The sequence below is a fragment of the Chamaea fasciata genome, unplaced genomic scaffold, assembly GCF_029207755.1.
Source record: "Chamaea fasciata isolate MVZ Bird 193981 ecotype frontalis unplaced genomic scaffold, bChaFas1.0.hap1 SCAF_30, whole genome shotgun sequence".
Taxonomy (NCBI): Eukaryota; Metazoa; Chordata; class Aves; order Passeriformes; family Sylviidae; genus Chamaea; species Chamaea fasciata.
Window position 1 is genome coordinate 4,039,210 of NW_027094115.1, and position 16,471 is coordinate 4,055,680.

The 16,471-nt window shown below is 44.0% G+C and overlaps 1 protein-coding gene across 1 annotated transcript in view; it reads left to right on the forward strand.

Moving 5' to 3' along the window:
* EBF2 (EBF transcription factor 2) overlaps positions 1–13,255 on the forward strand; it is a 117,793-nt gene extending 104,538 nt beyond the window's left edge. Inside the window, exons 12-16 of the mRNA XM_066206194.1 lie at positions 307–372; positions 744–921; positions 1,735–1,920; positions 4,064–4,231; positions 10,251–13,255. Of these exons, the coding sequence (XP_066062291.1) occupies positions 307–372; positions 744–921; positions 1,735–1,920; positions 4,064–4,231; positions 10,251–10,282 (630 nt within the window). The 3' untranslated portion in view covers positions 10,283–13,255. The remainder of the gene's footprint in view (positions 1–306; positions 373–743; positions 922–1,734; positions 1,921–4,063; positions 4,232–10,250) is intronic.
* Positions 13,256–16,471: the final 3,216 nt, after the last annotated feature.

Below are 16,471 nucleotides of genomic sequence, written 5' to 3' on the forward strand. Positions count from 1 at the left end.
CACTGGAGTCACCTGAGAGAACACTAGCTCCTGGTTTTATTTATTGAATTGTTCTACTCATTGAATTGTTCTATTCTATTCTATTCTATTCTATTCTATTCTATTCTATTCTATTCTATTCTATTCTATTCTATTCTATTCTATTCTATTCTATTCTATTCTATTCTATTCTATTCTATTCTATTCTATTCCAGTCTAGTCTATTCCAGTCTAGTCTATTCCAGTCTAGTCTAGTCTAGTCTAGTCTAGTAGTCTAGTCTATTCCCTATTTTACCCTTAAAACCCATCTTCCCCTGTGCCCTGCAGGAAATGCTGCTGAAAAGAGCCGCTGACCTGGTCGAGGCCCTGTACGGGACCCCCCACAACAACCAGGTCAGCTGGGGGGGGGGCGAGACCCCAGACAGTGCAGCCCCAGACCCCCAGACCCCCAGATCCCAGGGGAGTTCCCCGATGCAACCCCAGACCCCCAGACCTCGGGGGGGTTCCCTGGTGCACTTCCAGACCCCGGGGGGTTCTCCGGTGCAGCCCTGGACCCCCAGACCCCCAAACCCCGGGGGGGTTCCCGGGGGGGTTCCTGGTGCAGCCCCAGACCCCCAGAAGATCCCCAGTCCCCCAACCCCCCAGACCCCCCAGTCCCCCAATCCCCCAGTCCCCCCAAACCCCCAAACCCCCAGACCCTGGTGGGTTTCCCCACCTCTCCATCCCCATCCCTGAGCTGTCGCTGTCCCTGTCCCTCATTCCAGGACCTGATCCTGAAGCGCGCAGCCGACATAGCTGAGGCGCTGTACAGCGTCCCCCGCAACCCCGCGCAGCTGCCGGCGCTGTCCAGCTCCCCAGCCCACAGCTCCATGATGGGCATCAACTCCTACGGCGGCCAGCTGGGCGTCAGCATCTCCGAGTCGGCCCAGGGGAACAACCAGGGTGAGCCCCCGCTGCTTCTCCGGGCTCTGAGAGGGCCTGAGGTTTTAATTTCGTGTATTTCATGTTCTGCGCTGCCCAGGGGTGCAGCTCTGAGCTCACAGTCAGTGTCACTCCGCTCTGCACACAGCAGGGACACAAAACAAATCCTTCTCCTGCTGCACACCAAGGACAACGTTCAGCCCCAACAGCACAAACAAGGGTGGGCTGGAGGGAGGGACAAGAAGGATGGGACCTCACAGCCTGGAGCTGGAACTGGACAATTAAACCCCAATGTGCAAATGGACCAAAACTTATCAAAGTGTGAGACCTTGTGACCGGTTGTGCATTTTGTGTCCATTTTGGGTCCCTTTTGTGACCATTTTGTGTCCACCTTGGGTGTAGCCCTGGCCAGGCTCTTGTCCTGCCCAAGGTGTGCCCTAAAGCCCTTTTAATAAATCTCTACTTTATTCTCTCAGCTCTGTCCAGTCTCTGTTCCAGCTCAGCCTTCCCAAGGCCTCACTGAGAACCCCAACCCAGTCACATTCCCAATCGTTTTTTTCCCTGGATCGGTTTTTCCAACCACTCCACGTGCACAGCGATGTCTTGGAATGAATTAAAAATTTTAATAAATCAAATTTTATTGGGAAAATGTACATCAGCTCGCTTCAAAAACTTGGTTCAGAACTTAAACTGCAGGGAAAAAAACCACTGGATTCATTAGTATTGCCTAAATGTTTTCAGTAATCTGGATTTCAATGACATTTACTTAAGCAGGGGTCATGCAGGAGGAAGTTTTAAGCCATTTGGGCATTCTGAAATGCTCTTTATTTCCAGGTTACATCCGTAACACCAGCAGCATCTCCCCCCGGGGTTATTCATCCAGCTCCACTCCTCAGCAGTCCAACTACAGCACCTCCAGCAACAGCATGAACGGCTACAGCAACGTGCCCATGTCCAACCTGGGCGTGCCCGGCTCCCCCGGCTTCATCAACGGCTCCCCGACGGGATCCCCCTACGGATGTACGGCCTCGCCCTCATTTCAACTCTGTCCTGCCTCCCTAATCCTCATTTCTACCCTGTCCTGCTCCCTCCTGCCTCATTTCCATCCTGTCCTCGTACCCACCTCGTCCTGCCCCCCTCATCCTCATTTCCACCCTGTCCTGCCTCATTTCCAACCTATCCTGCCTCTGTAATCCTCATTTCCAACCTATCCTGCCTCCTTCATCCTCTTTTCCAACCCAGCCTGCCTCCCTCGTCCTCTTTTCTGCCCCGTTCTGCTTCCCTCATCCTCCTTTCCACCCTCTTCTGCCCCATTTCCACCCTCTCTTGCCCCCCTCATCCTCATTTCTACCCTGTCCTGCTTCCTCCTGCCTCATTTCCACCCCATCCTGCCTCATTTCCACCCCATCCTGCCTCATTTCCACCCTGTCCTTCCTCCCTCATCCTCATTTCCGGCCTCTCCTGCCTCATTTTCATCCTGTCCTGCCTCCCTCATCCTCATTCCCACCCCGTCCTGCTTCCCTCCTCCTCATTTCCAGCCTCTCCTGCCTCCCTCATCTTCATTTCCAACCCGTCCTGCCTCCCACTGCCTCAGAAACCACCAAAAACGGTTTTAGGGCGGGTTTTGCCAAAGGTTCTGTTTGTGGTTGGGTATAAGCTAGAAAAGGCTCCCATGGTTTTTTTTTAAGTGTTGGACCTGACTTCTTTATTTCCCTCCATTTTTTTAATTCTTTATGCAGATTCCTGAGTGGCAAAGCCACCGTGGGAAACGAGGCGCAATTCGCAGCTTTATTAAGCGAGTAACCATTGCTTTTAGCACAGAGACTTTGCAAACCCTGGGTCAAAGCCACTCTGAAATAATTTTTTATGAGTTTGAAGGCATAATCAATAACTGAGAGCTGAATTGGGGATCAATTTCCCGTGAAGCCATATTAACTTCATAACCAGAAGTATAAAGTAAAATGGAATTAAGCTCTCAGTTTCTGCTTGTTTTACCATGAGCAGCCCCTTTTTCTTCCATACTTTGATTTCCTTCTGGCTAGGGAATGTGTGAAAAACAACAACAAAAAATGTATACACCACCAGCTATGGTGTAAGTAAATAATTAAATATATGTTATATACATATAGATATAAAAACAGGATGAAGAATTAAACAGCTTCTCCTCCTCCTCCTATTATTATTATTATTATTATTGTTATTATTATTATTATTCCTTCTTCTGGAGCTTTCCATGAGGGAAGGACCAGATCTCCAGCATCGGGTTATTGTGATTTCAAAACTAATACTGCCAAGAGACCTGGGAATTCACATGAAATATTGTTATTTGCTCCTCCTTTTGCTGAGGAATGGCTGATATTGTTCTGGAAGCTCAGCAAACAGTTCCTGGACAAATTATTGGACACAGAAAGGGGGATTTTTTTTTTTCTTGCAAGGCACTTCTTTAAAAAGCAGCCAATTTAGAGTAAAATCTAAGCAGCAGCTTGAAAGCAAGGTAATTTAATTTTTAAAAAACTGGGGGAGACACAAGATTTGCTCAAGGACACTGAGTGGACAGGCAATGACTGCTCCTGCCGACTCTGTTGTTCCCTTGATGATTTGGAATTTTCTGGCACCTTCACCCTTCATTTTGAAAGAAATAAGCACCGTTTTTTTCTGAATGATTCAGCTCAACTCCCTCTCCACTCCAGACTTAACTCTAATTATCCTCACTGAGAGAACAAGACTTTTGAGAGGTAAAACAGGGGATCAAACAGTGGATTCTTGATCAGACAAGGAATCGAGGAATCAGACAAGGAATTAAGGAATCAGACAAGGAATCAGATAAGGAATCAAGGAATCAGACAACAGTTTGACTGAGTTTCTGATGAGAAACCCCTTTGGCTTTACCAAATTCCTGATGAGAAATCCCTTTGGCTTTACCGAATTCCTGATGAGAAATCCCTTTGGTTTTACCAAATTCCTGATGAGAAATCCCTTTGGCTTTACCAAATTCCTGATGAGAAATCCCTTTGGCTTTACCGAATTCCTGATGAGAAACCCCTTTGGCTTTACCGAATTCCTGATGAGAAATCCCTTTAGCTTTACCAAATTCCTGATGAGAAATCCCTTTAGCTTTACCGAATTCCTGATGAGAAATCCCTTTTTTCTTTCCCTTTGGCAGTGATGTCCTCAAGTCCAACAGTGGGCTCCTCCAGCACTTCTTCCATCCTCCCGTTCTCCTCCTCGGTGTTCCCTGCAGTCAAACAGAAGAGTGCCTTTGCTCCTGTCATCAGACCCCAGGGCTCCCCCTCTCCCGCCTGCTCCAGCGGCAACGGGAACGGCTTCAGAGGTGAGGAAATGTGCTCTGACACTTCTGGGTGAGGCCAGAGTGTTCTCAGCCCCACAAAGGTGGATCAAGCTCGGAGGGATGCCCAGCAACCTCCCAGAAATGGCTTCAAAATAATTAGCGAGGCGGTTTTGAAAAAGCAAAAAGATTTTAATTAAAGAAGAAAATAACAAACTATACAGGACAAAAGGGTAAAAGCCGTGCACAGGGCGGGGAGGTCCCTTGCACCGGCTAAGACACCCCAAAAAGCCCCGAGAATCTCCATGTTCTCCCTTAAATATTCAACAATCAAGGAGGGGGTTTTTTGGCTTGCTGCAAATAGAAAAGAGCTCCATTCCTTGAGGAACAGCTCAAAAGTCCAACAAATCCCTTTGTTCTGGCCCTGGGCTAATTTCAGTGTGAGGAGCATGGAAATTTCTGGTTCTTCTTCCTCATAAATTCAGGGGTGAAACTCAAACTCTTTCCTAATAAGGAAACACCTGCTGGGGTGTTTGGGGTCCTCCTGTTAATTCACATTAAAACTTCAGCCTGGGGGAAAGGCAGCCACCACCCGAGTGCCAGCAATCATCACCCTGATGCCATCACAGGGCCGGGACAGGGCTCACGAGGGAAAATCTGCCCCAGCCCAGCTGGGTTAAAGGATCAATCCGAGTTTTTGGCTTTAAAGCAGAGGCCAGGCACTGATTTCCATGGGAAGGTTCTGACCCAGTGCGTTCTGCACCCCAGAATAGTTTGAGTTGGGAAAGAACCTAAAATCATCTTGAGTGCCATCACATGGCCAGGACAGGGCTCAGGAGGGAAAATCTGCCCCAGACGAGCTGGATTAAAGGTTTAATCCAAGGTTTTGGCTTTAAAGCAAGGGCCGGGCACTGATTTCTGTGGGAAGGTTCTGATCCATTCTGCACCCCAGAATGGTTTGGGCTGGGAAAAGACCCTAAAGATCCAGTTCCAAGCCCCTTTCTCTGGAATACAGAGGAATACCAGCTCTTTTGTGGGGAATGACTTCTCCCCTGGCTTGGGGGGCTTGTTAAGCAGAGCAGAGTTAATCCCCAGCTCTGCCCAGAGCACAAACCTGCTGCCAGGTTTAGGCTCAGCCCGGGAATTGAGCCCCACAGCCCGTTTACAGCCCTTTTAAAGGTGATCTGCGAAACAAATGTGAGCAGTGAGATAAGAATGGAAACCTGCACCGAATTCTTGCTTTTAACAGGCTGGGGGAGGGGGGGGGGTGTGCAGCACATAAATATGCTCCAAGTCTCCATAAAAAATATCTTTATAGGGCCTGGGAAGTCATCTGGCTCCTTCAGGCTTCACCAGAGATAGCCCAGGAAACACAGCTCTGGGGATTGAGGCGTGCCAAGTGGTAATTCCAAATGAGCCCCACAAAGGGCACCTGTTGGGCTGGGTGTGATATAAAACCCTCAGCTGGGCCGCCGGGACCTGCAGAAAAGTGTGATTATTTTATGCAATAAGGAAATTCGAACAGAAACAGTAACATTTTTAACAGCTAGCTCAGAGGATTCTGAAACAGCTTCTCGCCCTGCCCCAGTTACAAGAGAATCCACATTTTCCCATGATCGTTTTCTTCCCATGAATGGGTAGATCCATTGATCCCACCAGGTGAATGCACAGATTTAAGTCTGCCTTAAAGTTAAACATGTCTAACTGTTAAGTAGAGAAGGCCTAAATATTAAGCTTAAAAATTAAGGTGGTGCTAAACACAAATCAGAGAGAAAACCACTCGGGCTGCTGCTAGGAGACAGAAAAAAAGGACAGATTAAAAAAAAAACTACTCAGATATTTAAATTAATAATTTTCCTTAAGGTAACACTCGAGGCTCTGCTTAGAAAGAGTTTATCTCTCTTTCAACCCCATAAAGAAATAAAGTGCCAGAGACCAGTTGGTGCCATCTCTGCCATTTGGTGTTTACAATGTATTTTATCCAGTCTATAAATCAGTAATCAACGAGAGATTCTAAAACCTGAGCTTTAAAATTAAATATAACAAAATCTCATAGCTAAAACCATTTCTACTGACCGAAGTCCAGTCCCAAGCTGGTCAGGATAAACCTGTGAGGTTAAAAATTGTGAACAATTGCTGAATTAGAAAAATCAGAGATAAACGAATACAGAATTTATTACCCACTTAAAAATTCTAATAACTTAGAATTCATCCCTTTCTTTGTGGGATTTCTACCTGCACATCGACACAAACATCAGGACATTCATATTCTACAACTGTTAAATTTAATTACCCAGTAAATCAGGGCTGGGCAGTGACACAACAAGAAGGAACAAGGTTGGTTACGCCAGGTCTTGGTGGCTGCTGAACTCTTCCAGCCATGGATGCAAATTCCAGCTGAAATATTTAAATGGATTCAAGCTGGGGAGCACATGCTTTGGAAAGGATCCAGGTACACGCAGCCTGATATCCAAATTAACGTTCCCACAGTGCTGACAGACAGACGTGGCCAAAAAGTCACCGGGAGGCTCCCAGAGAGGCTCCTTGCCTGGGCTGAGGCACTGAGAGATGGATAATTCCAGGGCTGGAAACCAGGGGCAGGAGTGCTGGGCACGGAATTGAGGGTTTATTTACTTGTTTATCAAATTTAGGCATCTGAAAATGCTGCTGGAGAGACAATAGCGAAAGCACAGTGAGGATGTGCAGGCCCCTTTCCAAAGCCCGTGAACTCTCAATTTCCACACCCATAACATGTGGAAAACAGCTCCTCAATTGATAATAATAATAACTATAATAATATTAATAACAACAGTGGCAATAATATATTATTTATATATTTACATATTTATATATTTTTATATATAATAGAGTTACATATCTACATTTAGAGGATGATAATCATCTTCTTCTTCTTCCTATTATTACTATTATTATTATTATTATTATTATTATTATTATTATTATTATTATTATTACTATTATTATTTACCAGCCCCTCAGAGAATGCCACTCTCCTCACAGGCAGCAATGAAAATCTGGATTAGAGCTTCCACATATGTTAACCACAGCAGTATTTAAGCCTGGATTAAAACCAAGAGCAACTGCGTAATCTTCATCAGATTTGCATTCCCGTTATTCCAGCAGTTTACAGGGACGGGGTTTTTTTTTTTCAAAAAAATGTATTTGAGGAGGATTTGCTCTCTGTGAGGGTGGGGAGGGGCTGGGATGGAATTCCCAGAGGAGCTGTGGCAGTGCCCAAGGCCAGGTTGGAGCTCCCTGGGACAGTGGGAGGTGTCCCTGCCCATGGCAGGGGCGGCACTGATGGGATTTAAATCCCTCCCACCCCAAACCATTCCATGATCCCAAAGTTCAGCACCAAAATCCCCTCCCCACTTCTCACATTTGAATCTCAGCGAGTCCTTTTCCACTCCAAGACAGATTTCCAGAGGCCACTTGTACTCACCAGGCTGATGATCATAATTAATTACACCCATTAAAGGTGCCCATCACCAGATCATCTGGGTGCTACCCATCCTTTGATTATTTATTTATAAAAAAATTCCCCAACCTTGCGACAATTTTAATCAAGTGTTTCAGTTGATAATTGCGAGCTGTCAAGGTTAATACAATAAGGCTCATCTCTAATTCTTTTTCCATTTCCCTCCAAGAGAAAAGAAAAAAAGAAGGGGAAAAAAAAAAAAAGACCCTCTGGGATAATGACTGGTGGTTGCTATATTCCCAACTCATCAGGGAGTGTCCTGCATTGAACCACCTTTATTGAAAACTTACATCGATTCAATATATAGTAATACAGGCAAAAATAATTACAGCTTTGCTAGCAGTGTAAGACCTTAATCCAAACCTCCCAAACATTCAATAAAAAGCGATCCAGGCTGGGAATAGGCTTTTGACAGTGCAGCCCCACCGGGGGAGTGGAGGTGGGGTGGAAATGGGCAGAGCAGGGGGTGTGAGAGGAGAAAAAAGCCTCGAGATGAGCTGGGGGAGAGCAGGTGAGGATTCCAGCCAATATTCCTACACCAGCCCGTGCTTTGTTGCAGGAGGAGCTGAGGATGAAATGACACAAGTTGGGCTTCGCTCGTGTTTTCTGTGTCATAGAGCTTGCTGTGTCAGGTCGTGGAATGACAAAATCCCAGGATTTGGGTTGGGAGGGATGTTAAAACCCATCCAGTCCCACCCCTGCCGTGGGCAGGGACATTTCCCACTATCCCAAGTTGCTCCAAGCCCCTTCCAGCCCAGCCTGGGACACTTCCAGGGATCCAGGGGCAGCCACAGCTCCTCTGGAAACCTGTTCCATTCCAACACATACATTATTTTATTATTAATATCTCCAATCCTACAGTAAAAAATGTACTTTCCTATAAAGTTAAGAAACTTCCCAAAACGATGATTTACAAGTTTTCTCTAAATGTTTTTGAAGAGAGATGGCAGAAACTCAGGTTTAAGCTTTGCTTTGCTGGAAGATTTCCTTGATTTAAAAAAAAAAAAAAAAAAAAAAAAAAAGAAAAAAGGAAAAAGGAAATACTGTTAATTAAAAGTAGCATCAAAAAAAGAGCATTTATGCCATTATGAGCTGGCTCTCTTCCAATGCACTCACACGTTATCCCCAAAAACAGGCGTGAAAGTGTCTACCTGCTTTATTTAGGGTTGAAAATATGAGGAACAACAGCAAATTCCAAAGCAATTACAAGAGGTCTCTGTTTGACTTGGGACTGTTGGGTTTCACTTTCTCTTTCAGCTATCTGTCAAAATTGGCAGGGACCTTAGCCCCAGTCAGCGAGAAAATATGAAAATATTTATTTCCCCACTGCACGAAATAACAGACCATGCCCACAGTCGTTTAAAAACCCAGTAACAAACTTGTGTCAGCTCAGGAACTCGCCCCAAAACACTTTTTGAAACCAAGGAAAGGGTGAGATGAATCCTCGGGGGGACGGGGCTTTAAACACACCAATAGTCCCACAAATTCCAGCGAACACAAATCTCTGCAGGATTAGGACCCAGGCCCCTCTGAAAACGTGACTGACTCGTTTGTTACATAAATACAGCCCAACTCAGCTCACCCCCCAAAACCTCGGGGAGCAGCACCGGTTCCAGGCAGCTCCAGACGTTGCTGAGGAGTCGAGCTGCAATTAAAGGCAGGAGAGTGACTAATAAATAATTTACATCAGCCCAGAGTTCTGGGAGGGAGCCAGGAAGGGCTGCAGTGGCTCAGAGACGTGGGGGGAACCAAGGGAGGGAGTTTCCACTGGAGCCAGACTGGCAAAACCCAGCCCTGGGCTTTGGTCAGTGGTTCAGGGTTTGGAATTCCCTGGCTTGGGGTGGTCGGTGGCACGGTGGGGATGGTAAATTCCCTTCCCTTCCGCACCTTTCCTCAACTCCAGGCCTTCCAGGCAGATGGGCAAGGTGGGTAGGGAGACAGACCCTGCTCAGTTTTTGGGTTTTTGGGGATGGTTTCGAGCCTTCAGCCTGAGAAGTTTGGATTTGGGGGGAAATGTGAGCAATGTCCGTCTCCAAGGACTTCTCCCCAGAGATGAGCACTCAAAAGTGGGAAGGGTTTTCTGCAAGTGCACATGAATTGAATTAATCCTCTGTTTCAATCCATGGAACAACTCTCGTGGGCTGTTCACAGAACCAGAAAACCACGGAGTGGTTTGAGAAAGGATCTTAAATCCCACCCAGTGCCACCCCTGCCATGGCAGGGACACTTCCCACTGTCCCAGGCTGCCCCAGCCTGGCCTCGGGCACTCCCAGGGATCCAGGGGCAGCCACAGCTCCTCTGGGAATTCCATCCCAGCCCCTCACAGGAAAAAGAATAATTCCCTTTGACCCTGGGTTAGGCCTTTGCCCATTGCCCGTGTCACGGTCAGCCCCCACAGTTCTCAGTCCAGCAACAAAGGATTTAAAGACACTAAAACTCCAATTTAACCTCAGATCAGGCCCTTCCTGTGGTCCCTGACTGCTCACAGGAGGATGAAGGGCTCGAATATATTTTGTTCCATAACATTTTGCCACAATTTCATCTTTTTTCACTTTTCTTTTTCAGCCATGACTGGTCTTGTCGTTCCCCCGATGTAAGGAAGGGGCAGCTTTGCTGCTCTCCCTCTTCCCTTTTTTTCTCCTTTTTTTTTTTTTTTTTCATTTTTCTTTTACAGCACAAAACTACTTATTGTGATGGACCACTAAAAAGAAAAAAAAAAAATAGCACTACAAGCTCCTTTTTTGGGGGGAAAGCCAGGCCCAGGAAAAGAAAAAAAAAAAACAACAAAAAGGAACATTTTTTATGGATTGGATGAGATAGAAGTCTGCATCATTTACCTTTTTCATATTTCTGACACAACCACATCAACTCCTCAAACGTTGGGAGCGAAGAATCAGCAAGAGCCAGGATGAAGAAGAGTTGGCGGAACGGAATTAGGAATGCAAAATCTTTCCTGGAAGACACGAAAAACCTTCCTAAGATGTGTAAAATATTCGAAAGGAAAAAACAAAACAAAAAAAAAACCCACAAAAAAAAAGAGGAATTGGCAAAACGATTCAAGCTCGATATTTTGGATACAATTTGTTTTACTTTGTAGGGGTGGAAAAAAAAAAAAGTTTGAAGTTTCTATTTTCTATGGAGCCTTTCAGATATCGATTTAGTTTATGCAGAAAAAAAACAAAAAAACAATTCAACAAAACAGGGTACCAGCATGAAAGAATTTCTAGGACAAACTGACATGAGTGATGGAACTTTGGTGTATGTGTGTATTTGCTTATAGTTTAACCTCTTTAAAAAAAAATGTAAGATGTTTTACAATTATTTAAATAAATAAACTTGTAACTTATTGTATGTAGAGGTAGAAATCAAACCCTTTTTTGGATTTTTTTTTTTTTTTATTTCCCCACTCCAGTCGTACTATGAAGAAAGATGATGCAAAAAAAAATGTAGTGATAAGTTTGAGATATAATATTAATCCTGCTGCAATTGCTCCTCACTTTCCCCCCCTCGCCCCCACCTCCTCTCTTACTGAAGTCATGTGCAAGGATGTGTAGGATTCTTTCTGATTAACAAAACCCTCAGAAACTTTTACCTCCGTTGTGGTAAACAGGTCCTGTAGGAGTTTTTTTGTTTTTTCCACCTTCCTCACCTTTACCCCCCCGTTTTCCCTGTTATTTTTTTTTTTTTTGCTTCAATTAAAATATTCAGGTACTGAGATTAACTGCTAAGTCTCAAAGACCCAGCTGACGAGTGAGTGGCACTTAGGGATTCGAGTGAATCGGATTTTTCATGAGGTAACTTGAGTTTATTTTATAGATTCAATGTATGAATTTAGGAGGGGAAGGGTTCCCTGGGGTTTTCCATGTAGTTAGAACACCTCGAGTTCAGTCGTGCTTCATACTAAGGGTGCATTTATAAAGGGTGAACGTGTATTTGAATGATTTATGCACTTTTTCTTTTTTTAATCCTGAGTCATTAAAAATGGTAAGTATTTGCCAGTTACATGTTGAAGTTCATCAAGGTAATCAATTGCTTTGGATTTTTCTGCATTTTAGACTGGAAAAAGAAAAGAAAAAAAAAAAAAAGAGTTTAGTTCTCCTTTGCATCTCCTCTCCTGAAATTGGAAGGTGAGGATGAGCCTGACAAAATAAATCACGAATTATCCAACTGAACCAGAGAACACCCAAAAGAATTTGGTTGTTGGAAAAGCATTTTTAGTGGGGGGGAAAAAAAAATAAAAATCAGCTACGCTACGGAGACCCCTCGAAACCCCAGAGAATTAATGGCTGCATGGCCAGCTGTTCCTATGGAAACACCTCGTTGTTCATCAATAAACCCTAAATAAGGCCCCAGGATCTGAACTTATCCATTTTTCCAGTAGTTTTATGGCTGGGTGAGGGAAATTGGGTTCTTGGTGATCTTTTGGGGTGCTAGAAGCTGAGCTGAGCTCGGGATGGTGAAATCAAGATTTGAAGGTTTGCTCGTAAAACATCCAAGCCACAATTTGGGAGAGGCAGGTGGAGATTTTGCTGGGCATGGGATAAAAGTGTAATTAATGGTCTTTTCTGACCAAACTTTCATGGCTGAGCTCGTTTGGAGCTCTTTTGGGGCTAATTTGGATTAGGAAAAGCCAAAAAAATCCTCATTGCAGCTTGGTGGTGGTGGGAGGCTGAGGGTGGATGAGCTGAGGGACAAGCTGTGGGCACAGGGAGTGGAATCAGAAAATCCTGGAATGTTTTGGGTCGGAAGGGACCTCAAAGCCCACCCAGTGCCACCATGGACAGGGACACCTCCCGCTGTCCCAGGGTGCTCCAACCTGGCCTGGGACACTTCCAGGGGACGGGGAACACTTCCAAGGATGGGACAAGGTCCCCCAAAACTCCCTTTCCTGCTGTCGTGCACGGTTCAGTCCATGGGATAAATCCATTTATTTCACCTGGGGTGTTAAAGGATATCCCAGAGGGACTGGGGACCCCACCTGGGCTGCTCTGGCCGTTCCTCAAGGAATTCCCACTCCTTGGGAAGGGGATTTTGTGTTCCTGACTGTGCTCTGAGGTGTGGCAGGGTCTCCATTTGGTGCCTCCTCAACGCCAGCGAGCCCCGCTTTAAAAAGCTGGAGGGGGGTTAATCTCAACCAGGTTAACCAGCAAAAACCACAGTTTACAGAGAGGTTTGGGGGGAATAATGCGGGCTTAATGTGGGTAATAATTAATATTTCAGAGTCAGTTCCTCAGTGAAACTGAGTTCCACAAAAACCTGAAACAAAACGAATCCCTGTTAATTTTGGCCGCACGTTGATTGTCCTCACGGGTTCTCTGCGTGCCCCCAAGGGTGGGGCAGTCACTGGAGACCAACCAGATCCCTGAAAAGTCTGAAATATCAAAGAATTAAAAAGTCTGGAGCTGTCAGCGTCCCTCTGATAACACAACGGGGTGCAGGGTCTGACCCGGACGTTCCAAACAGCAAAACAGCAACAACAGAACCCGCCAAATATTTCATTTATTCCTAGGTACTGATAGGCCAGCAGGGCTAAGAAGGAGGTTAAATTCATGTTTGGAATTATGCATTTATGCAGGGGTAAATATAATAATATTATATTTATAATATTATATTCATAATATTATCGTAGTTATAATAGTATTATGCTTATAATATTATTATATTTATAACACGATTATGTTTATAATATTATTGTATTTATAATAATATTATATTTGTAATAGTATCCTGGATTTTATCCAGGGGCAAAAATGGATCAAGGACTAGAAGAGTTGGGATTAAAACTTCCATAAATTTCAGTGAAAACACATTGAGTCCTAATTCCAAAAATTATCTTGGTGGACCAGGCTCATCTATCAAATCCCTTCCTTCATTCCCTCCTACTAAAACCCCCAAAAAGCTCCAAAGCCTGAAGATGGTGAATATTTTCCCCCCCCTGCTCTTCTCTGCACAGGATTCCTCTAAAATTGATCATCAAATAGACTCAACATTTTGTCTGGCAAATATTCCAGATCAATGGGGATTTCTAGACCACCTGCTGGAGAGCAGCAGTTTGTTACCTTAAATCCTCTCCCTTTTTTTTTTTTTTTTAACAATTGGGATTTTCATTACAAAATCTCAGTCAGGAAAGTTTCTCAATTAAAAAAGGAAAAAAAAAAGAGATATTTCATGTAAAAATTTGGGGTTTGTCCATCTTTCTGTGGGTTTTTTTTCTCATTAAAAAAAAATCAACCACATCACTGAAATCTTGGGGAAGATTCAGGGGGAAAAAATGACAGTCTGGCAATAAAAAATAACACAAAATAACAAAAAAAAGCGAAAAGGAAAGTTTCTGGAGCACTGAACATTCCTTTCACCCTTCAGTTGTTTTTTTACCAGCTCTGTCCAGTTGCCACCAGTCCAAGTGAAAAAGAGAAACCTCCCCAAAAAAGCTGCTCCAAGCACTTGCAGAAGAGGAGCTGCCCGTGTTGAGGCAAATATGAAAAATCTGGTTTGCTTTGAGCCCCCCCCAAAAAATGAAAACAAATTAAACCGAGGAATTAGAACATGGATTTTTGCTCATGCAGGAAAATCACGGTACTGGAGATGAGCGTAGAATTAATTGAGGTTTTCATTGAGAGAAAAAACACCTGTAAATAAACACCACCAGAAACCTTTGGCCACGAAAAAGGACTTGGGCGGTGGCAAAGCACTCAGAAAAAGGGGAAAAGATGATTTCAGGGTTGATGTGTGAGGGTTTTTTCAGTGTGACGAGCAATCCTGTCCTCTCTGAGCGGTCACTGCCGGCAATTCCCTGAGAATTTCCCTCTTTGCCACTGGGAAGATGAAAATGCTGAAATAGGAAATGACAAAATTCATCAGAACTTTGGAGGAGCTGTTTTGATCTCCTGATTAATCCTGATTTATCTCGGTAGAGCATCTTCCTCTCCCTCTTTCTTTGCACACTTCCAATATGCATGGTTTCTCCAAACCCTGTAAATTAAAACCTCATTTCTCCCTCCTGTATAGTTTTGGGGTTTGTTTGGGGTTGGCAGGTCAGTTTTGGTTTTGGTTTTTTTTGTTTGTTTTTAATTTTTTGTTTGTTTTTTTTTTTTTAGGGGGATTTATTTTATTTTATTTTTTTGCTTTGTCAGTTATATACAGTATGAAGTTGCTATGCACAGAGCTTTTGTAAAGATAGCTTTTTTGGGGGTTGGTTTTTTTTTTTTTGTTGTTTACTGTTTCTAATGGTCCTACTTATGGAAGAATATCTTGTTTGTAAAATGAATATGTCTACTTCGGTTTTGAACTTTAAATTATCCTAACAAAAAAAAAAAATAAAATTTTTGTACTGTAAATAAGGGGGGAATTATCTTAATTTCAGCGTGTGTTCAATCTGCTTCTTTATCATCTTTATGGGTCACTCAGGGGAATAATAACACTTTAAAAAAAAGGTATAAAATGTTACGTGAGAGTTTTTAAATCAAGATTTGAAGATTTGCCTGCAAAACATCCAACCACAACTTGGGAGAGCCAGGTTGAGATTATGCAGTGCATGGAATAAGAGGGTAATTAATGACCATTCCTTAATTACAAATGGACAACACAATTAATGTTCTTTGAGAGTTCAGTCCTTTTTTGGAGGGGGGAAAAGGACTCTAAGGGTAGGGGAGGGAGATCTCCTTTTTGGACACCTCCCCTTTCCGTTATGGATATACAATTGGTCAAAGAACAAAATCAACATTAAAAACTGGGACTGGCTGATCCTGGCCTTTCCCTGGTCTAAATCCGGGGTTGTTTTAGGCTCTGTCTTTGTGCAAAACTCTGAGCAAACAACAAATCGATGCTGCAGAGGGGAACCACATTGGCTCCCCAAAATAATCTGGATTTATTTCCTCCATCCGTCCTCCCTCCTCCATCTCAGCCACGGGGATGGGCAAAGCGGAGTGCTGAAAACTGCCTGGAAATCAATAATTGGCCATTTGAACCAGGGATATTCCATTTCTCTTCAATGAAAATGGCTGGAAAGGTTCAAACAAATGAAGATTTTAACGATGAAGGTCACTTTTACTGACATCTTTGACAGAATGTGAGTCAGTGTTTAAATTGCTGCCAGATGTCAGTGAAAGCATCTGAAAACGTGAGGCACTAACAGCCCAGAGGTGAGGAGAAAATGGAGGATTTTGGTAAACCTGCACCAATTCCTCCTTTCAGGAAAATGTAAAATCAGCAGATGACCTTCCTCCCATCACTGAAACCCTGATTTTCCACTGTCCTGCTGAATTATCCTTCAGCTCCTCTCGAACAGAGCCCCATTCTCCCGAAAATCTGATCCAGCTCCTTTTTCCTCTCCCCCCCTAAGAAATCCCAGCCGTGTTTTAAATGATTATTTTGGTGATAAAACTCCCGGTTCCTGTGAAAGAGATTCCCAGCCCTGAGCAGAACCCTGCTGTTGTGCTCCAGGGGGGAAGCGTGATGTTGTTTTATACTACAACGACACAGACTTCGAGCTTTAGAAGGCTGAAAACGACCTTTTAATTTTTGGGATGGGTTTTCTTTATATACTATTTTACACAGACCAGTCTGATTGGTGGCAAAAAAACCTTTTTCAATCACATTGGTCAGAGAGCAGGGACGTCAAGAAGAAGTCCCTCCTGGGGAAAAGGAATGAAAAACAAAGTTACAACTACAAAAACGTGTCTCTTGTTTACAGAAAATTCTCTGGGAAAAGAATTTCAGAAAATCAAAACTCCTTAGGTATGAAATCAGGGCTACAGAGGTGTGATGGGCAGATGAAAGCTGGAGAT